Genomic DNA, 27,930 nt, shown 5'->3' on the forward strand with positions numbered 1-27,930 from the left:
TCCTCTTGCTGTTACGGCAACAGATACTTGTATCGGCTCAGTTTTAAGTACTAATGACAGTACTTTGCATATAATTTGTCTCCTTGCTCTCACAATTATGGACCACCATAGTTTAGAGACGCCTCGCTGTAGTGAACAGCACTTGGATGTGGCGCTAGCCGTCTCAGTAGCAGCAGCCTAGCGGCCCTGGCCTTATCTGTATGCAAAGTGGCTTTGGCACACAGATGTCTGAAACGGAGGGATGCACAGTTATTTCAAGACAACCTCTTACATCTTGTGTCTCTTCGCCGTTCTATTTCTCCTCATGCCTCAAAGAGCTGATAGCAACCTGGGAGACTACACTGCAAAATAAAACACGAGAAGGCTCGCCGAAATCCTCATTTCAGAGATGATTTTCTTCTTATTGTGCGTCATCAGCATGGCACGGCAGCAATCACACACAGCAGTATTAGCCATGCATGAGTTCAGAAGGGAATAATAGACATCACACATAAACCCTTCTCATCTTCCAGCGGCTCTTAGTCAGGCAAATACATTATCACACAAGATTAATTAAGCCAAAGGCTTTTATTCTTTTAATGCACCATTTGAACCAGCAGCCAGCAATTGTTGCTGTTCCTGAGAATGTGATAAAAGTCTGTTTGAAGGCTGCGAAGGCGAATAAAATGTTCACATGGGATGATTTCCACTCTGTCAATACGTACTCAAGAGGATGGGAGCAGGTGGCCTATCTTACACGGTTAACCGTGTTCTACTGCAAAATAGTCTGCACTTGAAATATCATATCATGCCTCAAATATTCCTCATATAGGAATACTTTCACACGCTCTTTAGTCTGTCGACATCAGCAGCTTTCAGCACTGAAATGAAAGGCAAAAATCTATATTTCATTGACTCCAATACTGAAATTATCTGGCACTTTGCAAATGAAAGTCTTCCTGCAATGTGTGCTGCACGATGCGTTCTAATAGTTCTCTGGTAAGAGAATGATATGAGATAAAACAAAGTGCTATAAATAGATTTTTGATTTTGAGTGTTGTGAACTTGAAAGGCATTTTGGGATTGTTTCAGCTTTAACTGAATCTGTCAGTGACATATTCTTCCAAATTTTCTTGCTAGGTTACATCACGTATCTCACTTCTAATCTGCTTCACACTAACAATCGCTGTTTTTTGTCTTGATCTGCAGGGCTATGGGAAATTTACAACAGGCACTTGTGTGTTTTGAGAAACGGCTAGTGGTGGCTCATGAGTTGGGCGAGTGTGGAGGCAAGGCTCAGGCCTACGGTGAACTGGGCGCGCTCCACAGCCAGCTGGGCAATTACGAGCAGGCCATCTCCTGTCTGGAGCGTCAGCTGGCCATCGCCCGTGACACCCAGGACAGACTACTGGAGGGTGACGCCAGTTGTGGTTTGGGGACTGTATATCAAGCCATGGGAGAGTACGAAACGGCCCTGCGGTGCCACCAAAGTGACCTGGAGATCGCAGAGGAAGCGGGCAGCACCACACGCCAGGCCCGCGCCTATGGCAACCTGGGCCTTACCTATGAGTCGCTAGGAAACTACGAGCGGGCGGTCGTGTTCCAAGAACAGCACCTAAGTGTGGCTGCTCAGACTAATGACTTGGCTGCCAAGACACTGGCCTATGGCAGCTTGGGGAGAACACACCACGCACTGCAAAACTACTCACAAGCTGTCATGTACCTGCAGGAAGGTGAGTGAGTCAGGGGGGAACAGGAGAGAGGATTGCCTTTGTTGCCTGAGCTGATAGGCTTAGAGTTTGTGAATTCATGAATAGGAAATGCAGAGCCTATTTGTTGCTAAGCCTTTGCCACATTTTTATTAGGCTGTGTGCATGTATATGTGTGTGAGTGTGTGTGTGTGCTTATGTGTTATAAGTGCACTAGGGAATTTTGTGTGTGTATTATGCGTCTGTGTTGTCTTCTGAGCTGTATATGTATACCAGCATTTGTGTGTATGTCTATGCAAACCTATCAGAATGCATGCCAAGGCATTTTTCCCGTGCACCCCTAGCTGTTTTTCACACCTCTGTATCTACCTTCTCAGAGGGTTCTTTGCAGCAAGCTGCAAAAGAATCTTTTCACACCGTAGCTGTCATACTCCTGCCTCTTAACGCTTCATTGTGCCCCGCAGATTATGGCGAAATAAAAAAATTGCAGCTTTGCCTCTCAGAAATTCATTATGTCAGTGGCACCGCTCAAAGTGTTCGCTCCTGAGGATGTGATAAGTTGCATCTTTCATGGATGGGAAAGCGCCAGACTTGCCCGTGCCCACTGACAGGCACCACCCACCGTGTCACAACCCAGACCCTGTTTGAATCAATGAAGCTGGAGTTTGTGTAAGAGGACATTTGTATATTCTGCTCTGGAGTGAGCGGAATGCAGGGGAGCAAGAATAAATCTCCTCTATCTCTCCTTTGCCGGCTGTATTCGAGTTCACTTTTCCTGCGGTGACCCATACACCCTCTGCAGGCCTGCTCGTTGAGCTTTAATGGAAACAAAGGCGACAGGCCATTCTGTCTCCACACCGTCCTCTTACTGTCCCGCGCACTGTCCTTGTATTGCTCCTTGGTCTGGCTGTGAAAAAGAACAGTGCTGCCTTGACAGCCAATTATTTCTGGCCAACCTGCCCAGACCAAAAAGTTGGCATGGTTTTTTTTCCCCATTTAGTTTTTCAGTTTTTTCTGCTTCCACTTCTAGTTTTTTTTATCTTCATGCTGCACTGCTTATGTTTTGTTTCTGTTTCCAAAAAAGATTAATTAGTAAGAGGGAAAAGGAAAAGCAGCTCCAAACTAGCAGATATCGTCGACAGCATGTGACCTCCAAACCACTGCTCGTGTATCTGTATGTGTCTGCGTGTCAGATGATTATACTTTGTTGTGCAGTACATTATGCAAAGATAAGGCTGCCCGATAACAAGCTTTGGGGTTTTTTTTCTTCGTCTTGCACTGTAATATTACAGAGCATTGTGCAGGACTTTCTAAATGTTAAACAAAGAATCATTACACACCGAGATGCACTTTCCAACGATTGATGCAATCAATAGTGTCATTAAATCAATGCAGTCATTGTAGCGACTAATGGAGATATTCCATGCCTGACTTATAGAATCGCTTATTAAGCAAACTAAAGGGATAACAATATTAACCTTCAAGGGCAGTTATTTGTTGGAAATGTACTGGAAGCCTCTTGTGTTTACATCATTTAATTTGCAAGTGTATTTATATGTATTCTGCACAAAACATTTCATAAGCTACACTCTAATTAATAATATTTGTGGCGAATGTTGGACGCAAAACATTTATAGGAAGACAAAATCATATGAAAAACTCATCTTTGATCAAGATGGGGTCTTGATCATAGGTCAGATACACAACTAAACATCAGATAAGCATTTTCGTTTCGGCCTTCACCGTGGAAAACGAGTTTTGTGACACGTGAATTTTTTCTAGGACAGGACCAACTTAGAAATTCCCTTAAAGCGTGTTCATGCTGTTAGGCTGTTGAGGGCTTGTCAAGAAGCATTTAAAACTAAATAGAGCTGGATGATATGGATCTCTGCACAACTCTCGACCAGTTATCATCATGTGTCTCATATTTTTGGTGCTAATATTTTATGCCATTAATATTAAATGTTGGTTGCAGTTAGTTGTGCTGAGTGCTGAGCTGGTGGCTTAAGGAGCTACAGATATTCTTTATTTTAGTTTTAATCTCCATATTATTCTACTTTGGCTTAAAATCTTTGACATTAACTACAAATGTCTGTGTAAACGTCACAATAAAGCCCAGCTTTGTTTTCTATAAATCATAAATTATGATAAATTACACAAAGACTCTTTTCATCATTAGCATTTCTTATGCATCTTTGTTACACGTTATATGAGAAAATGTTGGTTGTTTATAAACACCTAACTACAGAATAATATATAAATGTAAAAATCTAATATATAATTACTGGTTTTCTTTGCAAGCTACATAGAAACCTGTTCAGTTTTAAAGACAAAGAAAACCTAACCTGTTAACCTTGGGTTTGATGTTTATATAAAACACTTTCATTTTGTTATGGCAGGTGATATTCACCAAAACATGTGCACTGTTATATTTATATTTTGATGAGCAAGAGTACATGTACTGATTTCTTTTGGTCAGTAATTTAAGATCCCATTTGTAATACACTTTGTGTCTTGGCTGTTGTTCTAAATTTCCTCGTAGTCTTATTATTTAATCTCAAACTGGTATCTTCATAGTAATTGCTTTATATTTTTTATATATAAATGCCTATATATTTACACCGATCAGGCGTAACATTATAAGCACCTGCCTAATATTGTGTTGGCCCCCCTTTTGCTGCCCAGACAGCCCTGACCTATCAAGGCATTGACTCCTGTAGACCGCTATGCCTCAGATGTAACAAACTACGATGTTCTGTGTATTCTGACACCTTTCTATCAGAACCAGCATTAAATTTTTTAGCATTTGAACTACAATATCTCATCTGTTGGATCCCATCACACGGGGCAGCATTGGGTCCTGATTTTCATAACTGAGCCTTGGTCGCCGTGACCCCGTCGCTGGTTCACTGCTGTTCCTTCCTTTGCCCAGTTTTGATAGATGCTGACCAATGCATGCTGGGAACACCCCATAAGAGCTGCAGTTTTGGAGATGTTGTGATCCTTACTTAATTCTTACTTGCTTCCTTAAATATCCCACCCACTAACAGGCGATGATCGCTGCATGTGGGATGATGTTGGTGCAACATTTCACTCAGATTGGCCCACCCCTTAATGAGGAGATATGGTGCAAACAGACATATATAGCAATAGTCTGATTAATTATTTATTTCTACGGAATACATACAGAGTATATGTGCTGTCAGTATTGTAACTATTGTCTTTCTTCTCCCCAAAATGTGCTTGTGTGATTTATGCCCCGTCCTAGCAGCATATCGGTGCGTTGGATATAACTTCAGCGATCCCTCCCTGCTAATCTTTGCAGCATCTCTTTGGCGATTTCTGTTCCTGATATTCACAAATAACTCCATGGCACTGGCCAGCTGCGCTGAGATGAGAGAGAAGTGAGGCTCTGGACCCTCTCTTTCTACTTCTCCTTTTTCATCCAGTACTAAACTACTCTTTGCAGTTTTTATTTGTACAATATAGTGCAACACTATCAGAGCAGTGTCCCTGGGGGACATGTCCCTGCCTGAAAAAGTGTGCTTAATCTCAAATTTTTTAATAATATCAAACATACTGTCCACCGTTCCACATGCGGCCATGATCAAAGGGCCTTTTTTTGTGTGTGTGTGTCACATGCATGCGTGTCGGGATGTTTATTTGCAGCACAGTGCACTTGCGGCTATGCAGTGCGTGAGATGTGAATGTGGAGTCTGCATGTAAAGCTTGTTTGAAGGCAGAGGTGCGTGGGCCTCAGGGGCTGCAGAGGATCTCTCACCCAGCTGTCAAGCAGCCTTTAAAGTGTTCTCTAGTTGCTCTTCAGGGTGCAGCCAGCCACGGCCACATCCTCATGTCAGCCGCTGCTACGTGCCTGTGCCTGCGGGGTGCACCAAAGGCACGCACGGTGACAGTGACAGACACTGAATGATACAGAGCGGGAGAACAGAGGGAATGAGAGAGTTAGGGAGGGAAGGAGGAGCAGAGAGGAAGAAAGAGGATGGCAGCGGAGTGGAGGGAAAAGACAGAGATCGGCATGAGTCATAATTCACATGTATTATTTCACTGTCAGCTAGAGAATAAAGAAAACATAGGTTGGTTGACATTCAGGTTTGATCATAAAAAAAAAACTATCACAGAGCAGCTCAGAGAAAGAAAGGTATGTGTGTGTGTGCACATTTGTGCGTGTTTGAGTGGGGGGGACATGAAAGACTCAGAGCTGGAGTTGAGATGAGTGAGGGGTGAGGCTGTCAGAGAATGAAAAGGATAATTTAGATCTGTTTCCTCTCTCTTACTTCAGCGCCTAATGAGCCCTAAGCAGTGCAGAGTCCCTGCCACCACAGTGAAGATGAAACAGGTAGAGAGTTTGGAGGGGGGGCGCTCCGAGACAGAGGCACAGAGATGAGAAAATGAATAGGAGGTAGAGGGAGAGAGTAGCACAGCAGATGCATTGGGGGGAGAGGGCAGGCAGTCAGACAGAGGGAGGGTGTGTAGAAAGATAAGGATACAGAGAGAGAGGGGAGACTGTTGCAGGCTTCAAAGGCTGCCGGCTAGCGTGGCCATGGAGGAGCCATGAAGTCTATGGTTCTGTGGTGTGCTGGTCTTGCGGAATAGGCTGGCTTTTTCAGGTCACGCTCTCTGTTCTTGGCTTATCTGGTTCAGCCACAGACCGTTTTCCAGGAATGAAGAAAAAAAGCAGACAAGGGTGGCTTGGCCCATTTTCTCCTCCCCCCTGACCAAAAGCACGTCTAGACCCCTGTATCACACGAGCGGGGTGGAGAGAGTAGACTTGCAAATACGGAGCTCGTGTAAAGTGAGACTGTGCATGTGCGGTGGCCTGTTGCAAACAGCAGAATGCTTGCTGTGTATTTTGTACCTTGTGGATGATGTGTGACCCAGCGACTGTGTGTGTGGTTTTTTTTTCATTATTGTCCTCTGAGGAGTGGCATTTTCAACTCAGTAATTGGGCTGAACCAAGTGCTCGGCAGGCAGGCTGAGGACACATGCTAAGATGTGACGAGTGCCTGAGAAATTGGAAGTGAAAAACAAACCAGATGATCTGACACGGGCACATTTAGCGAACGAGCACACGTGCACGTGCACATTCATACCTCTGCTGGCTCCCGAACAACTCTGAAGGTCTCTCAAACAAATATCACAAAGTAAACTCTGTGTGTTTGCACGTTGTCTGTTATTAGCTCATCAGTGTGTTTGCAAATATTTGGAGATGTCCTAGTGATGCGGCGTGTTTGTGTTTGCTCAGCCAATCAATCCTGAGCATTGATTACTATGCAGACCCATTAGTGCTCTAAGAATCTCCCGCTATGGCCAAAACATGTGTGTGTGTTTTAGCCCCAGTGCAAGCAGCATCTTACAACTGAGGCCAAATATCCAAACCTGTTCGCTGTCAGAACATCAGTACCACGCTATGCTTACATCTGTTCCTCTGAAAGATACCTAAGAGTCTGTCTGCTCTGAATAATTTTTACCCTCCTCTCCCTCTCATCTGCTCCCTTCTCCTTGCCTTCTGACAGGCCTGCGGCTTGCGGAGCAGCTTGCTCGACGTGAGGACGAGGCGAAGATCCGCCATCGTCTTGGGCTTTCTCTGTGGGCCAGTGGGAATCTGGAGGAGGCCCAACATCAGGTAAAGCATCTCCTGCTCGCTCCTCTTCTGGTTATGGATCACCTTGACTCAGACCTCTCATTTCCTTCTCTCCTCACCTCACCTCCTCTCTCCTCTCCCTTCCATCTGGGCTCCTTCGACCTCTGGTAGTTAAGGCTGACCGCCAGTAAGCCCACATCTGTCGGCTTTGAGGTTGGCAAGGATTAGAAATGAGAGGTGGAAGTACTTGTCTTAAACACATGGGGAAATATACGTTTTCAGCAATGCCTTCGAGGTAAAAAAAAAAAAAAAAAAGAGCCATGAGGAGAGAGAGAACAACAGGAGGAAAGAAAAGAAGGCGAGGTGGCTGTAGAGTTAGAGCATTGGTGCTGGCAGTATGCTATGGAGTCTGTTGAGCTGGTAAATGCTGTCATCTCAGCAGACAGGCGACAGATGAGTGAATATTTTTTTGTATCTGCGTGCATGGTCTCAGGATCCCCCAAGCCTCTGCATCACACACACATTCACTCCTCTTCAGCCCACTGCCCACCTAGCAAGCATGGAATATCCCCTTAACATCTCTCTTTGCAGTCTGTCCACACACCACAGCTCACTAGTTGATATATACATATATAAAAAAGTATATATATACATATATATATACTTTTCTTCCCCCTTTCTTTGGCTTGTGTATCCACATGCAAGTTTGTGAACAGTCAGTCAGCAGCGGTGGCTGTCACGTGCGTCTGTGGGGATGTTTTTTAGCTGCTTTCATTTTTAAAATCTAGTCCAAGACTCTTTTTTTTCTTTCCCTTTTTTTTTTTTGTTATGACACACGCGCACAACTTGCATTTATTCGACCCAGATAGCTTTTGTTTTTCCGTCGGCCCTGCATCATACTTTTTCAAAAAACTATTTTTGTCTGTTTGCAATTATCTGTAACAAGAGCTGAGAATGAAAGACTGAACCAAGGTGATGGCTAGAGCAGGGGCTGAGTGCTTGTGACTCATATTGAGGAATTTGTGTTCAATTAAAGCAAAATATTATTCTAACAAGCCAATGCAACATATTTTCCACTGCATGTTTGCTTTCCAGCTTAATGCTTCACCTTCAAGACCCTAATAGTCCATGCTAACATTGTGTTGTCCTTGTTGCAATTAACTGCAATCCAGTCGTTTGCATACATACAGTACACCACAGCTATGTTGAATGTTTTTCTGCCTGTCAGCTTGTAGCTCCTGCAGTGACTTGGTGGTTGGAAAGGACGCTGTTGTCCTCAGAGTATAGATGAAATGATTATTCATGAGCTGGCCTGTCGCTACAGCTGACCTTGGTAAACACTCTGACCCACTTTATACTGCTATTTTAAAGGCTTGTATTTAAATTTATAAAGCGTTCATAGGTGTAGATTAAGAGTACTTGACCTCATGTTCCTCATTTCTCTCTATCTGCGCACCGAATTGTATTTTAGCACCCTAGCTGTGATCCCGGTGCTCGTACTGGCACACAGATTGACGTGTCCTGATTCTAATCAGGTATTTGAACAGTGCTTGCTCTCGCTAAGAAGCATTCATATCTCGGCAAACGTGAATCGATACATTTGTGCCTGCTTAAAAAAAATAATAAAAAAATCAGCGGTCTACAGTCGATTAAGCCTTTACCTCTGATATCATCTTCCGCAGGGGGATGAGAGCTCCCCGGGGATTTTATTTTAGAAAAATCATTCGAGGTATGTGTGCATTCAAGTCTGCTCACGTTTACTGATACAGTGTGACACTGACATTCACTTAACATGTCAGATAAAAGCCATGTTAGTGTGTCAGTAAAACAAGTGAGCGCTATCTGAATAGGTAGCGGCCTGAGAATGCCGCAGATTTTACTGCACCTGTGTCGCGGCAAAAAAGACACTATAGATGCAGTGCCCCCCCCCCCTCATCTGTGCCAGTAGGGGTGAAGACAGAGGAAAGGCGCTGTGAGAAATTAGTTACACTCTTAAAGGGATATCTGCAGGCCTAACAGATGAAACTAGCACTGCAGCAATCAGCCCACAGCCCTATCAGCAAAATCAGCCTGAGACTAGCAGCTCCTTCTACTAGGACTAATGCAGCAGAACTCACAGATTCTCTACTCTCCCCCCTACACTCCCTCTGACACACTTTCCTCTTTGACCTTGGGATATGCCTGACGAGCTAGATTCTATGCCTATGTACTCACCAGGAATCCACACACACTTTCTCCCTTTCCTTCCTCTTGTCAAAGCCACAGGGTTGATAAAATCCATTTAATCCATACCAACAACCCTTTTTCCACTGCAGAGCTCTTTGTCTTGCGTGTACTATGGTCGAGCAGCAAGAGTGTTTTACCCTCTCTGCTGGCCCCAGACTCCTGGAGAGTCACTCTATAGCAGTCCCAGTTATTCTACAGGGCTGCTATATAGGTGCAGAAATAGGAAATCAATAAAAGGCTCCCATGAATCAGCACTCTTGGCCGGTTCTGCTTGGCCAGTGTGCAACAGTCCTTGCCGCCCCACCTTTTCATTGTCTCGCCTTCTTCTTTCAATCCGGTGTCTGGCCCTGAATTGAAAGATCCAACAACACAAACGGGCCTATTGAATTCACAAAGCATTTATTTTCCTGAACCGTGTTTGTCTAAGATGCTCAGGGTAATGGTTTAGCTGCTCGCAGCCCTTTCTGGGCAAATGAGAGCTGAGGAGAGGTTTACCTGTGTTTAATGGTTATTCATCAAGCTACATTACAGTACTTTATTCTGCTGTGAGAGAGAAAAGAAGAAAGGAGGCTGATCAGTGATAACCTGTGAGGTGGAATGCTACCATCTAGTGGCCATGTTCATTTTCTATCCTCTAAGGCCTAATCATGCCCAATTTAGTAAGATGCAGACATATTTAACCAACTTGTCTTTCTCATAGAATCCCAACTGCCTTCCTTTTTTTAAACACAGTTTATTCATTTTAACTTATTTTCCAGAAAAGGTATTTTGATGCAACGCCTTGCTGTTTCGGGGTCATCGTTGACGGTGCCGATGACTATTTCTTGTTATGTTTTTGTACACTATTCTTGTCTGGTAAATGAGCAATCCAGGAATGTCTGAGTGCATTTTTGCCGTTATTTATCCTCAGCTTTACCGAGCATCAGCGCTGTTTGAGACCATCCGCCACGAAGCCCAACACAGCACAGATTACAAGCTTTCTCTGTTTGACCTGCAAACCTCCTGCTACCAGGCTCTCCAAAGGGTCCTTGTCAGCCTCGGTACGTCAACACACTTTACTCACACTCTCAGTACTGCACGCTGTTATGACTTGTTTTTGCTTTTGCCTCTGTGTGCACCTGAACGATTTTAGACTTCATCCGCTAATCAAAGCTGACCTCTGAACTCCGCAGGCCACCACGATGAGGCCCTGGCAGTGGCAGAGAGGGGTCGTACAAGAGCCTTTGCTGATCTCTTGGTGGAGAGGCAGACGGGCCAGCAGGAGTCGGATCCATACACGCCGGTAACAGTGGAGCACATCTTGGATACCGTGAACAGCCAGAGGGCTTTGGTGCTTTATTTTTCTATGGCTGCTGGTTACCTGTACAGCTGGCTGCTGGCTCCAGGAGCAGGTAGGTTTGGACTCTAGCTGAAAACTTTTTAATGAGTTGCTGAAATCCCATCATGTCTGTCTGACTACTGCTCTCCTGAATCTCTTTGTTTTACTTTGTTCTTTTATTCAAAACATTTAAGTGTGTGTACTTCCAATGCAACATTTTGGTTTTTTTTTTACTTTAATAACCTGAAATGTGGCAAAAGCACAGAAAATGACTATTAAAAAATGGCTTAGAAATGTTGAAGTGGCACGATTTGTGCAAAGGCGATCAATAATATGAAATTATTCTGTCTGTACAGAAGCTACTTGGTTTAAAGCAAAAGCAGCCCCATGCTCACGCTTGCTTGTTCAAATTAAAGCACATAAAAGGCCCAGAGGCTAGAGGCTTGTTTTGCACTGCAGGGGTAGGAAGGCCAGCTTTAACACTGAGCGACAGTGCCACCTGCCACTCCACTGCTAGGATTTGCCCCCCTGCCTCGCTTTTCACCCCCAGAAGGCATCTGCCTGTGAACTATGCTAATTGATTGTGTCACCGATAACGACACAGCCAAAACACCAGTGGCGTCATCTTCACACGTGTCAACAGCAAAAGTCTTCCCTGCTTTTATGTTTCATGTTTGCTTTTGTTTTCATCCGTTTTCTTGATATTGCTTTGTCCTGGCACTTCTTTATACACTCTTAAATCTTTCTCTCTTTTGTTTACACTCTGAGTAGCGCTGATGCTAGCGCAGCCCCTTTTGTTTGCCTTGTAAAATTCCAGTTGTACAAAGAATAAGCTACGGTGCATGTCGCCCGACTGCTGTGGCTGCCCTACTGCTGGCTTTGCTTTGACTCTCGTGTGAAGAAAGGAAATGAGAGCCGTGACCCATGTTCCAAGGCACAAGAGCCTGAACATTTGATCAAATCCAGCTCCCAGGCAACCAGATGAACTTGACCTCCAAGCACTAGTCATAAGGAGGGGAGGAACACTACAGGGACCGGAGTACATCTTCAAAGCATCGAATATTGCCCCAGGCTAAGAGGGAGCCACTTGCTCACTAATCGCCTGTCTGTCACTTCCTGGCATTCCCTGGCATCCAGCTGGTACACAAACATGTCCAGCTCTAAAGAGTCTGCAGTCAATGAATGGGGCTCCTAATGTCATGCTGTAATTACTCCACTAGTGTACATTCTGGCCTGAAGTAGCATGCACGTGCATATTCACCGGAATCACTTTACCCGTCTATTTAAACACATTTAATACGAAATGGTGAAACACACTGACACACCCACAAACCAGACACACACAAACAGCCGTATTCGCCCGATGTGCTCTTCCCCACCTGCTTGAAACTTAGCCGAGCTCTCGCGGCAGGCACCAGATGGCACGGGCAGCCTACTCTTATCTTTTATTGAACAATATTTGTTTTATTCATTTTGCTCCGCAGATGCACTGCTGCACGTGCCCTCACCCACAGCTCTCAGTTGAAATAATCCAATATTGCCACCGTCGAGAGCGAGTAATAGGAACATATTAAAAAAAAAAAAAAAAGGAAAGAGAGAGGGTGGAAAATAGCCACTTTCATTTGTTTTGTCATTACACTTCATAACCACCTGAAAGCAGCCAGTCATATTTACACTCCCCTCCTTTCTCTCTCTCACTCTCTCCACAGGCATCCTGAAGTTTCATGAGGTGTACCTGGGCGAGGGCGTAGCCGAAGGGGGGTCGGAATTCCAAGAGGGAGGTGTCGGCGGAGTGGTCAGTGGCTCCTCGTTGGAGCAGCACATCGCCAGTGCCCGTGAGGCTCTGGGGGTAGAGTCTTATTATAGCAGGTGAGGTGTAACAATGAAATGAAAACTCTATTTAGTTAGCTCATAATCTGTGTCACTTCCTTTTCCCTCTTTAATAACTCACTTTGTTGATTATGGCTTAGCGTACACTCGTCGCACATGTATTTGTTTTAGTTTCCCTTAAACAGAGCCACATTTTAGGTAGATCAAGTAAATGAATTGCACAAAGCTGATTTACCAAGTCGACATACTGCAAATTGTGCAAATTGTGTTGCATGTCATGCTGGAAAAAAAAGCATGTCTTATTTTGCACCCGATGTTGTTGAGATAGTTGCCGCTAGCAGTCTTCATTTATTTGTAATGAGAGGGGGAGAAGTTATCAGAACAAGTGCATAATTGGCACGGGTGGATGGCTCAAAGCTGTGAGTCCAGTGCCAAAACTTTGGCTCTGTCCCGTAGCTCTACATTCAGTCCTCGTCCTGCATGTTGTCCTCAATAATACTGGTATTAAACTAAACTGAGCTTAATGTAGAGTGTTAGATGGAGAAGGAGAATTCAGGTACTAGATTCATGCAAGGGTGTGTCTTCTTTTATGAACAGCCACGGTAATTTCTGCACTGAGCTGATGGGGTTTGCAGTGTTTCAGGCTTTTAATCGCTGTGTGCTTTCACAGCTTTTACATGCCTTATTGAAATGTCTGTGAAAACAAAGCTATTTACGGAACTGTGTTGACATATTAGATTAATGTATGAATGTTACTATATCTAATAATGACTTTATTAAATACCTAAAGCCTGACAGCCTGCAGAAAAAAAGTCAAGAGCAATGTGTGCATTTACGCACACGGCGCAGTATTATTAACGTTATTAACACACAGATGGCTCGGGTACTGGTGCTAAATAATTTCTTCTGCTCTTTTACGCGTGGGACAGGTGAGTTGTTAAACACATATTTCAGATTTATACGGTGGATGAGTTTGTAATAAATCCTCCACTTCAGTCCTCAGGACCACACGCAGCCGCCAGCAATGTCTGTCACAAGAGTTCAGCCTTATATCAAAACATTTTCATTCTTCTTCCGCCTCTCAGTTATCTGAATTGCCACGCTGTTTTCAGAGAGAAACACGCATAAAACCTGCTTTTTATGTTATTATTGTTAGTTTTTGTTAGTACGTTACTTGCGTCTTCACCCACCCTCAGCTGGTGTGTTCGTTTTTTTAAGCTTGGTCGTTACTGAAATGAACTGGTGCGATCTTTGTTTTTAAATCAGCACACTGTTAGAAGATCACCTGCAAATCTCTCTCCGCAGCTCTTGTGAGGCCTGTTCAACACCATCAATTCATCCTGTGCATTTCTGGCTACTTTTAGTTTTTTAATCTATCAGTAACAGAGTACCAGTCATCACCTCAGTTATAAGGAATAATACTCACAGGCTCAATATAAGCAATCTCAAATGTCAGCAAATTCCTAGAGGGACGTGACGGGAATGTGCAAAGAAGCTTCCCTCTAGTTTTCCATCAAGTCAGTTATGATAGTTTCAGCAAACTCCCTCCAGGAATTTGCTGACATTTGTGACTCCTTATATTGATGCTATTAATATAATTTTCTACACTAAAGCGATAAAGTAAGATTGCTGAAACGATTGTAATTGATCTCAGGGAATGTTCCAAAAAGTGGTAAAACTACAGGGACAAACATCTTTGCACCCAAAAAATACTCTCCACAACAAAGTGCAGGGATACACAAGGTAAAAAAAAAAAAAATCCCAGCATTTTACCACATATAAAACACTGGGTCATGACCACATGGCAATTAACATGTAATGCACCAGAACAAGCATAAGTAGGTTATAAAGATTCCCCTCAGCAGTCTAAATCAGGCCTTAGCAGAAGAAGGGTTGTTTTATTGTGAGTGTGTGTGTAAAAGAGTGTGATGCTTCCTGTGATGACAGACATCCACTACCTCCTTAAAGGGCTTTGCTCTCCCCCCCAGTGGGAATAAATGAGATGGAATAATGGCTCTTGATATAACTCGAGGTGTTGAATCCACCTAACACACAGCCAGTCTGACAACCCAAGGAAAAGAGAAGGCGGTTACTGTAACCTTAAGGAAGAATGGGGAGGAAGGTTCAGAGGAGACGCTAAAATCAGTGAGCCAAAAGTCAAAGAAGAGGCTGGTAGTGAATAGAGATCTAACACACAACAGGGGATGTAGTCATATGTGTAGGGCATGTAAAGTGTTCTGAGATGTATCAATCACCCATTGACATCCTTGGAGCTACACTGCACTTGACGTGTGCCATGTTTCTCTAGTTGGAGTTTGATCCATAGTGACCAGCTGCTCCACCCAGTGCCAGTCTCTTCCACCCCTAGCAGTCTGGCCCTCCTGCCCCATTACCAGCTCATTTACTTCTCCAATGGGAAGTTGCATACACACCACTGCGCCTGGATGGGCACCATATGGCCCCACTTACCAGCCCATTCAGTCTCCAGAGTGCAGAGAAAGGGAGGCAGCACTCTGAAATGAGTGTCTACAGAATGAATGGGATGGAGAAAAATGGAGAGGAGCATATGTGTGTGAAAGACAGGATAATAAAGAGAGCGGAAGACACGGCTTTTGTGATAGTCGAAATCTGCGTATTAACATGTGGAATCTCTCCATCTTTTTGAAAATCCAGTCTGAATAGGTCTGTTACCATGTACATTCCCGGAGAGCGAATCTCAGTGTGAGCCACGTACTGTGGCTTTAAGAATTGCAGTGGTAGGTGCGCAAGGCAATCAGAGATCCCATGGTGGTTCCAAGAAGTTCATACAGCTGCTGTGAGATACTCTAAGAGTTGCATGATATCAAAGGAGAGGTTCACGCATGAAGGGCGAGATGAGAGAGTGGTTGCGAGCTAGTGATTGGGGGGGGATGACACCCCCGCGACTGGATCAGCATTACTGGCATTATATTGAAAGGATTACAATCAGGCTGTTGGATCCAGGCTGAAAAAAAGAGGCCAAGTGTGTGAGGGTTGAACGGTGTGTGTTTTTTGGCAGGTCAGAAGTGTCTGTGTGTGTGTGTTTCTGTGAGTACTTGATTTATCCGCAGCGAAACAATATAAGAGTGTATTGTCTGCTGTGCTCACATGCTTTTTTTTCTCTTGGCAACATTTCTGTGGCCTTGGATGCCTCTCACTCCATCTCTTTCTCTCTTTCAGAGGGTGCTCGAGCAGTGAGACTGAGAGTGAGGCGGGAGATTTGTTGGATCAACAATTTGAGGAGCTCAACAACAAGCTTAACTCCGTCACTGATCCAACGGGCTTCCTGCGCATGGTGTCCAGAAACAACCTGTTCAACAGGTAGGGGGGTTTTGATGCACATCACCTCAGTGTTCCTTGGCTGTTAATGAGTGGCAGTGTTAATCACCAAATGCTACTTAGACCCACTTTTGCACAAAGAAGACGATTAAAAGTCTCTGCTCGAGTAAGGAGATTCGTGGGTATTGTGGCTCATCTGTGAAAGGACTCTTTTCTCCATTGTTTAGCCAGCGCAGAGGCAGCATGTGAATCCTCCTTATTAAATAGACTGAGTAAAGCCAAAGCTGCTAAAGCCCTTATCAACTGTCTACTCTGATGGAAGCCCTGTGTGTGCGTGAATGTGGTCACATGTGCGTGTGACTGTTTGCCAGGCGCAGACATGGAGATGAATGTGGTTTTAAAATGTTTGCCATGTCTGTGTTTGTTATGCAGATTTATGAGATTTTAGTGAGAGCGCCACTGGCTTGTTCACAGCGTTATTTATTGACACTATGCAGAGTATTCATTTACATTGGGCTGATTGGTAAGGTATACCGACAATGTGCGTGCATGTGTGTGCATACTTGTGTGTCTGGGTCATATTTCCCTGTCCTCATCCACAGTTGAGCTGTTCTTTGATGAGAGGGTAATTCCAGCTTTAATTGAGTCTTGGTGCTCATTAAGCCCCTTTAATGGGCTGCCGGTAATAATCCCCTCATTCTTTTGGGCCTTTAAAAAAAAAATCTGAATTATAAAGCTCATCATGCTTAGGAGCCTGTCGTCTGTCACAATACCAAAAGCAAGAGAAAATTGAGAAAACCTCTTTGTCCTCCATACATCTTGAGGTTTGGTGTCAGATAATCTGTGTGTTATTCAAGAGCTCTTTTTGAATTCACTTTCTCCTGCTATTTTTCCTTACATGTTTAGGCTATTACCATTTAATGGAATGAATTTATATGAATACTTCAGGATTTTGATATTTATGTATTACAAAGAGAAAGGATACGTTTATTTCAAAAAGAAACCTTAATTGAATAACATTTAAATTCAAATAGGTACAGGGCACTGAGATCTCGTCTTCAGTACGGAGCTTGGAAGGATTACTGTGGGAAAGTGATAATGAAAGTTTCTTTGTGTCTTCGTTGTGTAACTTGATGAGATTGTTTAATGATCTTGCAGTTCTCTGTAAAATTCTGCCAAAAGGATGATGCAAGGTTTATTTTATCAGCAGTACAAAGACAGCCAATATAATAAGCTTAGAGGTACAGTAGTTATTTTTTAGGTTATTAAATAGAAAAAAAGAATATTGTATTCATAGTTATACATGAATTCGTGTGTAATTACATGCTCTAACAAAATCATGCGTTCTCGTAAACTTCGAATTAATTGTTACAGATACACAAACTGGAGCGAGTGCCAGTTTGTTGAAGCCGCCGTGTTGCCCTGTCACGTTGTCATGCCATGGCCATTTCACCAGCCTCATACGCAGCACACCTTATACGTAACTTTGAATTTAAAGATCACCAATAGCTCTTTCCAACTATATTCGACCATTTAACATTTGTACATGTATATTTTCATCATCTCTTTCTCATAGTGTCTTTCTCCTCCTCCTTTTCATCTCATCCTCTTCCTCCTTATCTCAAGCTTCATCTCCTGAACAGCAGCTAGGGCTGTAACACACAAAAATTTGAATAAACGTGTGTATTTATTCATGCAGTTAAACATTGTCACCGGGTAATTAGATGCCAATGTTAGGCTTGAATGTCCTAAAAATAAACCTTTAAAAATATCGTCTCACACATTTCCTGAGTTCATTTGCAAGGCGTCCGAGCCCAGCAGTGTTGGATCCGCTTCAAATGAAGTTCCCCTAACGCTGGCTAGCAGCAGCTAACTGTGGCAAAAGATCAGCTCTTAAGTTCAGGATATCATCAACAATTCGTCTCAGTATCACTGACATGAGACAGGAGTGAGACCCAGCCTTCATTCACAAAGTCTGACAGCCTCTTCCAGAATACATAGACATGCATATTGATAGCTGAGGTAAACAGCAGATTGACAGCCTACACTCACAGATGAACGACATCCAGAGTTCTTTATCCTACATTAGCCACCGTAGCCAGGGTTACACACCTGAATTTGGATGGATAACAAAACAGAGCAAGCTGCAATCCACTGACATCTAGTGGTAAGATTTCACACACTGCACCTTTAAATGTATACTAGAGGATGATTTATTTATCTCTGATTACCACGCAGATGACACTTAAAGACCCGTTTTTCACTTACAACCACTGAATGCAATCTTCACGTTCAGCCTCTCTACAGCTCCCAGTCTTTTCTTTTCATTGTCTCCCTTTACACTTGACACTCACCTTCTTTTGGCTTATCCCTTGTCTCCTCACTCATTCTTCTTGTCAGGCTAACAAACGATTGTTTTGCTTTCCCATGGAGCCTTATGCCAAGGCCTGGGAGAGAGACAGAGAGTCGGGAGGCTGGAGGAAAGCCAGTGGCCTGGGGCTACCAGAAGGGCAGGATAGATGTCTGTTGGCTGGGTCCGGAAGAAATTCTGGCTGGTGGAACAGATGGAGGAGTAGTGACAAGTGTGACTATAAAGCTTGGCCCTGCTAGGAAAAAGGAAAAGGCTTCTAGCCCCTCAGCCACCATTAGCACAGTTCTCAGTATGCTGACTTTTTCTATGTGAGCTGAGGGCTGTCATTCCCTTCACACAGCAGACAGGCATCCAAAACGCATTGTGCTGTTATCTTGAGTTGGTTTGTTGATAAAGATTGAAGACAACAAAACTAACAGATGATGGGATGTTCTGAATTTAAAATGTTGAAGAAAATGCATGAATGGTGCTCTCCTTCTGTGGTGATTCTGCCAGTCTGGCCCCTATTTAGGCCAATAAGTGCTAGATAAGCAGTGCAATACTGCCATCTAGTGAAGGTGTACATATTGACATGGTAAACTGAGTGAATTGAAACAGCCTTTGTATTATACTTGCCTTCCCAAGGGGTAACAACAAATTAATATATCCTACCCTCATCTACCTCCTCTTGGATTAAATTTGTTCTACGTTTGAGCAGATATATGAATGTGATGATCCTCTGCGACACATTATCTATTAAATTAAAAATGGACTTTGTCATCCACTTTCTCAACACACAGGCAAAACTGCGTTTTGGAATTAACAAGAAGGCCAGAAAGGCCCAAAGAAATATTTGAACAGTTTAAAGTTGGTTTAGTCTCAGCAAAGACTCCTAACTCAAAAATCATGAAGAATCTTAAGTGTCTGAAACTTTCTTGAGGTTTTCAGGATTAAAATGAAAACTACAGTACTTTGTTTTGTGTCTCTGCAGGAGTTGCCAGAGTATGACAAGCCTGTTCAGCAACACAATGTCTCCTGCCAAAGATGGCAACTCTTCCCTGCCCCGTCGCTCCAGCAACCTTGGAAAACCTCCACTGCGGGCACTTTATGATTTGCTCATCGCACCTATGGAGGGGGTAAGTACTACTTCGGCGGGGTATTGCCTGTCTGTTGAGGCAGTTGTGTGACAGAGAGAAGAAAACACAATAGGGTGCTTTCGAGAGGAACAGAAAAGCAGAAAAAAATGAATTTCCTTTATATGATTAAGTGTTTTCATATCCTTGCCTCACAGGGCTTGATGCACTCCAGTGGGCCTGTTGGCAGACACAGGCAACTAGTGATGGTGCTTGAGGGAGAACTGTACCTCATCCCGTTTGCTCTGCTAAAAGGAAGCTCTTCTAATGAATACTTATATGAGCGTTTCAGCCTCATTGCTGTGCCCTCCATTCATGGCCTTGGAACCAGTGCAAAGGTACAGCTTCTTATTTAAACTTTGTCACGTTTTTACAATCTGTAATGCTATAACAAACTATTCACCATCCGTCCTAAGCTTTGCTGTGCTACAAGGTAAAATTTGTTGATGTCCTCTAAGGCTCATTCTCGGCGTCCTGGACCAGCCCCATGCGGCGGCGTCTCAATGGCAGCAGTGGTGGGTAACCCGAGACTTCCCTCACCTGTGATGGATCGCTGGCTGTGGGGACCTATGCCGTCTGCAGAGGAGGAAGCACTAATGGTGGCTGAGCTGCTGGGATGCCAACCCCTTGCTGGCTCTTCTGCCACAAAGGAGAGGGTCATGAGTGCTCTAACACAGGCTGAATGCGCCCACTTCGCCACCCACATTTCTTGGAAATTAGCTGCTCTGGTGCTCACCCCAAACCCTGAAGCTGTGCCTGGGGGAGCAAGCGCCAATGTGGGAGTGGGAACAGTGGGAAGAGGTGCAGGGGGGAGAGCAGGCAGCAGTGGCCGAGGCAGAAAGGGCTCCACTGGAAGTGGCTACACCATCCCAGAGTCTCTCCACATGCAGGATGACAGCAGTGATGTGGAGAGCATCTGTGACAGCCCGCCCCTTCAGGAGTTCCTGCTTACAGCTGCAGATATTTTGGATCTGAGGTTGCCCGTCAAGCTGGTTGTGCTGGGGTAGGTAGACTGGCAAAGCGATACAACTAAATAGTGATTTTTTTTTAATGTAGATTTAAAGTCATTAAAAAAACCATGAGATTAACCATATTGAAGATCTGAATTCAAAATTGATTGACTGACATGAAATTCATTAAACACACAAATGTACTTAAAATGTACATCATGATTTATTTGATAAGCACAGGGTAGAATACCAAATTTCAAGCTTGACATTTTAGTTTTACAGTTTTCACATTTGAGCCTTGTCTTTTCGTGGCTGCAGGTCATACCAAGAGTCCAGCAGCAAGGTCACAGCAGATGGTGTTGTGGGACTGACTAGAGCTTTCCTGGCTGCTGGGGCTCAGTGTGTACTTGTGTCCTTGTGGCCTGTCCCAGTTGCTGCCTCCAAGGTTTTTGTCCATGCCTTCTATTCCGCCCTTCTCAACGGGACCAAAGCTAGTGCGGCACTGGCAGATGCCATGAAGACTGTCCAGAGCAGCAAGCAGTACTCACACCCTTCCAACTGGGCAGGTCAGGGATGAAATTCCTTTATGCATTATTTCAACATTAGTAATAAACAAAGTAGTTAAAAGAAGATCGCTGTGAAACTGAGCTCTTCTTACTTTATTTCTTTTTTTCAGGATACATGCTGATTGGCAATGATGTGAAGCTTAACAGCCCATCTTCCCTAATTGGCCAAGCTTTAGCTGAGATTCTACAGTATCCAGATCGGGCTCGCGATGCTCTGAGGGTTTTACTTCACTTGGTGAGACACACACCGTTACTTATTTTACAAGATGTCACAGTCAGCACTGCTCAAAAACACTGATGGTGCATTGCTGTGCTCACTGCAGGTGGAAAAGTCTCTTCAGAGGATACAGAATGGCCAGCGTAATTCCATGTATACATCCCAGCAGAGTGTGGAGAACAAAGTAGGGGGTGTCCCTGGTTGGCAGGCTCTGCTGACAGCTGTGGGCTTCCGTCTTGACTCTGCAGGCACCGGTATCCCCGCTGCTGTCTTCTTTCCCACTGCTGACCCAGGAGACAGGCTTCAGCAGTGCAGCACCACCTTACAGTCACTGCTGGGTATGTAGACAATGTAGCTATTTAAAACAAACCAAGTTGTTTACAATGTGCCCAAGGTTATGGATTTATAAATACTAGCAAATCCCTGTGCTACGACAACTTATCTGGCTTATAATGTTGGGAAATTGAACATTTCTCATTGAATAAAGTTAAAGGTTTAAATACTGTTTGTATTTGATATTGTTTGTCTTTGCTATAATGCTGCCATCATTATGATGCTAAGCTTCTGTTACACAGCAGCACTGATTCCTACCTGATTCAACATTTTGTTTTTTAAATGACAACAACAACCAAAACATTGCCATAACATTTTGATGTCAAATAATCCAATTAAATGAGAAAACACAATTTATTTACTAAAAAATGCACATGAAGATTACTCTAAATCCTGGGAGCATTTAGTGTTATGCTTGTCACTAAACATAGCTTATTATAGCCCCAACAGGAGTTGCAAGGTCGTTGTCGTGCTGCAGGATGAGTTTGAGACCAGGGCCCGTATCCCTAAAGATTCTGAGAATCCTCTCAGAGAGCTCCTAACTTAACCTAAAAATTCCTTGCCAGGAGTTTTAGCTTAGAAGTGATTCCAGAACATTTTCAGTGAACTCTGAGCAAGGAATGGATGGAAAATCCTATCTTAGTGAGGAGGTGTGGTTGACCCCGTTGCTAGGTATGAGTCATCATTTCAAAAGCCGTGATTGGTTGATCCTACAAGTTTGATGGAAATGAGCTTTTGGTGATAATGAGCAAAGGATGTACCCTCAAATCAATAAACATATTATATACTCTAATCTTATGCTGACTGTAATTGTAAATAATATTTCACATTCAAGAAAATATCTGGAAAATGAATAGTAAGCTGTAGGGGTTATAGCCATTAGAATCTAAAATATGTGAAAACTTAAACTCATTACACCCTGTTCAAATAATGATTCGTGTCTTATTTGCTCATATTAATATCCTAGCTGGCATATTTTGTACTTTCACTCCCATATGGACCCCGTTGAAAACAAGATGGCCTATCTCAAGAGGCTGTCCTTAATGAAGTAGAAATCACAACGTTACAAGTCCAGTGTGGTCTTAACGAGGGTAACACGGCTCAGCTTTTAGCAATGTCTGTGATTGAAGACCCAAGTCATCACTGCTGCATTGTTGCATTTTCCCGGTTGCCAAATACCTCAGGGTTGTGATTACTTTCGTCTCCGGTGTAATAGCGTTGTGGCGTCGAGTTGGTGAAGTAATTGCATCTCTAAGGAGATCCACCACAAACATGATTCCTGCACGATCCAATCTGTAGCGTCTCAATAATTCCCTGTCATCCAGTGTTTGCAGGACATCTCTCCTGCCTCTTCTGTTGGCCATTTTGTGCAGCTGCTTAGGGGAACTCCTAAGCCACTAAAAGTCCTCTTCCCTGCTCTTAGCAGATCTCGCCTTAGGAGCCCTTTTAAGCGCTAGGAATCTTGAGGAATAGCTTTTATATTAACTGGGATTGTCGTGTCACTTTTAGGGGAAATTCTAAGAAAACGTCATGACTCAGAGAATTTTCTTAGAATTTGGCCGCTAGGAGCCACTTTTTGCACAAAGATTCTTTAGGGATACGGGCCCAGGACACCTTCCTGGCATCACTCTGATAGAATCTCAGAACATTTTAACACAATTTATGTTTGCGCCATTTCATTGATCTATGTATCGCCCCATGTTTAGCACTTTTTTTTACCACTACCATTTAAACCAGTGTGCCTTGTTAATGAATGATGAAGAACTTCCTTTGATCCAATCCCTTAGGTCTGCCACCGCCAGCTCTGCAAGCTTTGTGCAAACTCATTACAGCTTCAGAGGCAGGAGAGCAGCTCATCAACCGGGTAGGTCCCTGCAGCTCTGAACAAATGCTGTTGAGTTTTGCACCCAGTACCCACTGGTCTTTGGTTCAAATGACAAATACCATTCCTGTTACTTAGAGTTAAAAAGCATTGTAGCAGTCCCCTTTCACTTTCTTTGAAACTTTGCCACACCTTTGTATTATAAGTGCGTTGCTAGAAGAAGCATATCAGTGATTTTATCACTGTGTAATTTGGTAATGTCAGGACTGGATACGCTCTAATGAACTGGCAACTCAAGCTGGAGCTTAATCTGCATTGAAATGCAGCACTGAATTCTAACTAGTTGCCCAAAGTCTTAACTACAGTCTGAGTTCTGTTCTCTTCCTCCCCAAGCTTATGACACCTGAGAATTAATCTGGGACTGACGTAGTTTATCCCTGTTTACGTGTAACATGTGGCTGTCACATGCTTAAAGTCATCAAGTTAGTTTGTGATTGGCAATTTTCATAGCCTCAAAATGTAAGTGTGTGTGTGTCAGTGGAAACACTTGATCTAATCTATATATGCTGCAAGCAATAAACTTTAATCTGTTAAACCACTAATGTTACTTGTTGCTGTACCCTCTTGTTGCCATAAATCCTTGTACTTTACTCTTTTTCTTTTTCTTCCTTTTCTTTTTTTTTTTTTGAGAATGGCCTGTGTGCATGCCATTAAACACCTGTTTTCTCTCCCCTGCTCCTAACGTGTGGTCTGAAGGCTGTTAAAAATATGGTGGCGATGGTAAGTGTGCATTCACTACCAGCACTCCATCCCATAGCTATCTTGTTAAATCACTCTTTACTGTCTGTTCTGCTAAACTCTCTTTGTATTGGCGAAAATGCATGTTGTTTTTCCTCTCCACATGCAAAGTTTACTGTCTTGTGTTGTTCATAGTTTTTCCTTTGCTAGTTTTCAGTCAAATCTAAGGGATTTGGGGGTATATAAGATTTAAAACTTGGGTTTGGTTCAGGTCAAAGGAATGTTTCAGGGTGGAAGCAGGGGTAAATCTGTGATGTAAAAAACCCTTTCTCAATCGTGTCGGGTGAAACGAGAAGAAGGGGTTTCTGCACAGTTGCGTCAAGTTGACAAAGATGTCTCTGTTCAAAGCAAAGTAATCCCCAAACAAAACACGTAAGTGTGCTCTCGGGCCGCGTGTTAAACCCTACAAAGCCCAAACCCTTCCAGCTCAGCTTACCTACAGTTATTTTATTGCCAAGATTGCTCGTGCACTGGGCTCAGACATATTTTTTTAGGACACAGGCTTATACAAGATACATGAATATGTTTTAATTGGACGACTTAAAGAGAAGAAAATGAAATCATTATTAAAAGGAAGAAGCTGTATAATTTTTTCACTTGGGTTATTTAAGTTACTGATGCAACGCTTTGATCACCCAGTTCACTTTTAAGCCGTTAATTACATCTCCACTACTTTATTGTAATGTTGTCCCCTGTCTCTTTCAGCTCCACCAGGTGCTAGTCCAACTACAGACAGGAGAGAAAGAACAGGATTTCTCCCTGCTGCCCATTCAGGTGTCCATTAGTGTGCAGCTATGGAGACTCCCAGGATGCCATGAATTTCTGGCTGCTCTTGGTTAGTCATCTATTATGTAAAAAAAAAAAAGTCCCTATCCTATTGTCTACCATATGTCTATTTAAGTTACAGCTGTTGTCCTGTTTTGCATGTGCAGGGTTTGACTTATGTGAGGTAGGCCAAGAAGAAGTAGTACTGAAGACAGGCAAGCTAGCCAACCGCCGCACCTTGCACTTTGCTCTCCAGTCTCTGCTGGCACTCTTTGGTAAGTAAATGTATTTTTTTGCTTATGCACTTTCATTCTTTGCTGATTGTTGTTGAGCTCCTAACTTGATTCCCTGTACACTGGAATCTGAACTGTGGATTGGCACTTTTTAACAGCCCGTTTTTATCCTGTGTTTATCTCATGTCACATTTTTCATCATCTCTTTTCTTTTATGTTCAGACTCCACAGAACTGCCCAAACGCTTGAGCCTGGACAGCTCATCCTCCCTTGAGTCCCTAGCTTCAGCCCAGTCTGTGTCAAACCCCCTGCCCATGGGATACTCAAGCCTTCCCTTCTCTCCTCCTTGCCTGGACAATCAAGTATCTGATGCCATTTCTGTTTATAGCCTTAGCTCTGTAGCCTCCTCTATGAGCTTTGCTTCCAAGTCAGACTGTGATTTCCTTGCTCATCGGCAGCGCGGTGGGGTCACAGCACACTACTCGGTCCACAAACACCCTCATGTTCCTCGCAGCCGCTCGTCTCCCCATGGAGCAGCTGCTGCAGTGGCGGGAGCCCGCGGAGATGAGGAGGAATATGAGGGCTTTTCCATTATCAGCAGTGAGCCCCTGGGAAGTCATTGTGACTCTCTGCCTTTGCCACCAGGCCACAGCCAGCGCCACCACCGGGGAGGCAGGGGTGTCGTCGGTGGCTCCAGCACAGGAACGGGGAGAGGGTACACTGTTTCTGTATCATCGAGGGGCAGTGTCAGCACCCCAACATCTCCCGTCAAAACAAACCTGGTGCCCAGCCCAAACTCACCGTTTCAGAAAGTCGGTAAGGTGAGCAGCTCAGATACAGGAGAATCTGACCAGTCCAGTACTGAGACGGACAGCACTGTCAAGTCTCAGGAAGAAAAAACTGTCCCTCTAGATCCTCAGGAACTGGCCCAGAAGATTCTGGAAGAGACTCACAGCCATTTGCGTGCTGTGGGTAGTCTTCAGAGGGCTGGTGCAGAGGCCGGGACAGCTGGAGGAACCTCAGCACGGAGTAGCGCATTCCGCTCTTCTGAAACTAGTGCGTTCAGCCGTCCTAACAGCGGCGCTAGTGGTCGAGCTCAGTCTTCCCCAAGACCCAAACCTCCCTCCCGATCTTCTTCACTGCAGAAGATAAGCTCTGGCTACAATAGCCCTGCGGTCTCTGAGTCTTCCCAAAAGGAGGGCAGCCATCCTTCACCCACTTCAGACACTCACGCACAGTTCAAATTAAAGTACCCGAGCTCCCCGTACAGTGGCCACATCTCTCGTTCCCCGAGCAACGTGTCTCCCAGTTCTGGTCACCAGTCCCCTGCTGGTAGTGCTCCATCTCCTGCTCTTTCCTACTCCTCTACAGGCTCTGCCTGCTCTACATCAGCTGACACGGCGGATTTGGATCGACTAAGAAGAGGGGTCATTGATGAAAAAGTACAAGCTATCCACAATCTGAAGACCTTTTGGGCTAATGCTGCGGCCCAACAACAGCAACATCTAGGTCCTGTCAAAGCTGTCCACAGCACACCCGGTCCTCTCGCCTCTGCCAGCAGAGATGTACTAAGTCTTCTGAACCTCTCCCCGCGCCACTGCTCCCCTAACGACACCCAAGACAGCCTGGAGCTGCGGGAGCTGGGGCTGCAGTCACTGGATAGGGGTAGCAAGAACTCTTCCAATGGACATCACTGTTCCAACCCCAGAAAAGTGGCCCCATCACCTACTATTTCCACTAGCAGTAGCCCTGGTGCTCGTTCTATCCGACTACCTGCTGGCAATGGATACAAGTTCCTGTCACCTGGAAGATTTTTCCCTTCCTCTAAATGCTGAGACATTTAAAACGGTCCAATACTTTTATCTATCATTTACTATCCTGGGTGCTGGAGGGGTAGGGCACTTTTTGGGGACCGCCATTGGTCCATCAAGGTTGACTGACAGCGAGAAGGATTTCTTTGGTTGTGAGTTTGATTCTGCAGAGGCACATGAGTGCTTTAGAGAGCGTCTAGTCTTTGTGCCCATAACACTGTAAATGGCAATGAAAAAAACTCAACGACCTGATACTGTGTTTGTGTGTAACTGTGTGTCAGGTAGATGTAAATGCCATTTGGTATTTTTTCCCCCAAAAAACGTTGCTGTTCGTGTGGGCCAAGATGCAACAGCTATGACTGATTTCTTCCTTCTTTTTTTTTGTTTTTAAATTTAATGGTTATTGTTATTGTTTGTTATTGTTATTAATATAATAATTATTATTATGTTTTGTAAATTAATTCCAGTGTTTCACAATCAGTATTAAGCGTTTTTATATGATTAAAAAGTGAACAAACCTGTACCATGTAAAGATGGATAGAGTGGAGAAAAAGATTTAATATTTTTTATTGAAATCAAAAGGGCATTTTGCCTGATTTCTTTGTGAATTGAGTGTCTGCTCTGAAGCATGGATTCTCTTGCTATTCAGTGTTAAGTACCATGTATGACTTTTTAGCCCATGATTTTTTTAGATTAAACATGAAAGTTTCATGACAACCATCTGTCATTTATCAGTAAACTGTTTCAATAAAGCATCATGTTTGCTTTCTTGTATTCTTGACATTATTCTTTTGTGTGGCTTCATACATCTATAGAGACCTTATTCCAGTTCAAGTTGGGACGGCTGTCGCAAAAAGAGAAATGATTAGCATATCATTTAAATCTTATATTTACTTGAATATAGTACAAATATAACATGGCTAAAGCTGAAAGTAATATGAACAATATAATGAGAAAAATATTTGCCCTCTTTTTGTCACGTCAGATCCTC

The 27,930-nt window shown here is 43.8% G+C and overlaps 1 protein-coding gene across 3 annotated transcripts in view; it reads left to right on the forward strand.

Annotated features, from left to right (window-relative positions):
* Positions 1-27,690, forward strand: part of LOC146656858 (tetratricopeptide repeat protein 28-like) — a 191,325-nt gene extending 163,635 nt beyond the window's left edge. For 2 of the 3 annotated variants that reach the window (XM_085424633.1, XM_085424636.1), the window contains 17 exons: positions 1,189-1,712; positions 7,223-7,332; positions 10,427-10,556; positions 10,689-10,907; positions 12,544-12,703; positions 15,863-16,003; positions 19,303-19,447; positions 19,603-19,782; positions 19,903-20,447; positions 20,713-20,960; positions 21,071-21,195; positions 21,284-21,515; positions 23,298-23,374; positions 24,089-24,112; positions 24,836-24,965; positions 25,063-25,170; positions 25,351-27,690. In XM_085424633.1, the coding sequence (XP_085280759.1) occupies positions 1,189-1,712; positions 7,223-7,332; positions 10,427-10,556; positions 10,689-10,907; positions 12,544-12,703; positions 15,863-16,003; positions 19,303-19,447; positions 19,603-19,782; positions 19,903-20,447; positions 20,713-20,960; positions 21,071-21,195; positions 21,284-21,515; positions 23,298-23,374; positions 24,089-24,112; positions 24,836-24,965; positions 25,063-25,170; positions 25,351-26,963 (4,711 nt within the window). In that variant the 3' untranslated portion in view covers positions 26,964-27,690. The remainder of the gene's footprint in view (positions 1-1,188; positions 1,713-7,222; positions 7,333-10,426; positions 10,557-10,688; positions 10,908-12,543; positions 12,704-15,862; positions 16,004-19,302; positions 19,448-19,602; positions 19,783-19,902; positions 20,448-20,712; positions 20,961-21,070; positions 21,196-21,283; positions 21,516-23,297; positions 23,375-24,088; positions 24,113-24,835; positions 24,966-25,062; positions 25,171-25,350) is intronic. The other variant, XM_085424635.1, reaches the window with a different exon arrangement.
* The last annotated feature ends 240 nt before the right edge of the window (positions 27,691-27,930 follow it).

This window comes from Rhamphochromis longiceps, linkage group LG12, assembly GCF_057381845.1.
Source record: "Rhamphochromis longiceps isolate RC_006_pf linkage group LG12, R_longiceps_female_GT1.1, whole genome shotgun sequence".
Lineage (NCBI taxonomy): Eukaryota > Metazoa > Chordata > Actinopteri > Cichliformes > Cichlidae > Rhamphochromis > Rhamphochromis longiceps.